General features: G+C 42.1%; 1 protein-coding gene across 1 annotated transcript; it reads left to right on the top strand.

Annotated features, from left to right (window-relative positions):
• Positions 1-4: 4 nt before the first annotated feature.
• Positions 5-1,616, top strand: LOC103461535 (GTPase IMAP family member 4-like; the record flags this gene model as incomplete). The annotated part of the gene is made up of 2 exons (XM_017303666.1): positions 5-464; positions 964-1,616. Coding segments are annotated over 2 exons (1,113 nt in total), but the record flags the coding sequence as incomplete, so codon positions are not given.
• Between the last annotated feature and the right edge of the window lie 4 nt (positions 1,617-1,620).

The following is a 1,620-nucleotide window of genomic DNA, read 5'->3' as shown; positions in this document are numbered from 1 at the left end:
TGGAAAAGCTCAGCAGGAAGTGATGGAGGAATCCTTCAGGTGTGTCTCCCTCTGTGACCCTGAGGGTGTCCACGCCTTCATCCTGGTCCTACCTGTGGGTCCCCTCACTGATGAAGACAAGGGAGAGTTACACACCATSCAGGACACATTCAGCTCCAGAGTCAATGACTTCACCATCATCCTCTTCACTACAGACTCAGATCCTGAACATCCAGATGTTGGTAACTTTATAGAGAACAAGGACATCCAGGATCTCCTCCAGATCTGTGGAGGAAGATATTTAGTTCTGAACATCAGAGACAGACGGCAGATTGAAGGACTGATGGAGACGGTTGAGAGAAACGTTTCTGAGAGAGAGAAAGATTCATCTTATACAACTAAAACATTATTATGGGGCCAAAGAGACGATAAAATACAGCTACAGAATAAACTGAAGGAGTCTGAGTCAAAGACTGTGGTTGCAGGTAAATATTATGTTAATTTAATTAAGATTTAAAAGATTTTTTTCCAGTTACCTACATAAGTTTAGTTAATTCTGCTTTTCTTTTATTTCTCCAGTTTAATATTAATTTCACTAAGACATAGGATGATGCCTATTGTAGCAGTTCCTTTTATTAATTTATTCCTCAGTTTGTTAGTTTTTTACAATGCAATGTTTTATTAACTTATCCGAGACTCAGACAGGAAGTTGAAAACAGCAGAATGTCTCCATATCCGTTTCTCTGCCTGACATCAGGAAACTGTCTGCAGAACTCGGGATAAGATGAACTGTGAAACAATCAGCTTTCCTACAGAGAATAATACAGTTTCCTCTTTAAATAATTTATTTTTAATCTAAGAAGCGTCAGCATGACAGGAATGATTGAGCAAATCAGAAGTTTTCATCATAACTTGTTTCTTCAATCAGTTCCCTGTGAGGATTATGTCTAATAATTTTCTAATTAATCTTTATTTCTAACACAGAGCCTGAGCAGATCCCAGCAGCAGATTGTCTCCGGATCGTTCTGATCGGGAAAACCGGCGGTGGGAAGAGTTCATCAGGAAACACCATCCTGGGAAGGAGAGAGTTTGAAGCTAAAGCTTCTCAGCAGTCGGTCACTAGAAACTGTCAGAAAGCTCAGACTGTGATCGGAGGTCGGCGGGTCGTTGTGGTCGACACTCCTGGTCTGTTTGACAACAATCTGACCCCCGACCAGGTGGATGAGGAGCTGCTGAAGTGCATCAGCCTGCTGGCCCCGGGGCCACACGTCTTCCTGCTGGTGCTGCCGGTCGGCAGATTCACAGAGGAGGAGAAACAAACTTTGAGACAAATGAAGAAAGTTTTTGGTAAAAACTCTGAAGATTTTACCCTGATTCTGTTCACTGGAGGAGACAAACTGCAGTATGAGGAGAAAACGATAGAGGAGTACCTTAGAGAGGGACGTGATGAATCCTTTATGAAGGTGATCAACGACTGTGGAAGGAGATATCATGTTTTTAATAACTACGATAAACAGAATCGATCACAAACCAATGAACTGATCCAGAAGATCAATAACATGGTGGAGAAGAACAGAGGAAAATGTTTCACCAGCGAGATGCTGCAGGAGGCAGATGCTGCTATTCAGAGAGAGATGAAGA

The sequence above is a fragment of the Poecilia reticulata genome, unplaced genomic scaffold, assembly GCF_000633615.1.
Source record: "Poecilia reticulata strain Guanapo unplaced genomic scaffold, Guppy_female_1.0+MT scaffold_2109, whole genome shotgun sequence".
NCBI classification, from domain to species: Eukaryota; Metazoa; Chordata; class Actinopteri; order Cyprinodontiformes; family Poeciliidae; genus Poecilia; species Poecilia reticulata.
The sequence above is the reverse complement of the archived record's forward strand: the minus strand, read 5'-3'. Positions and strand labels throughout refer to the sequence as shown.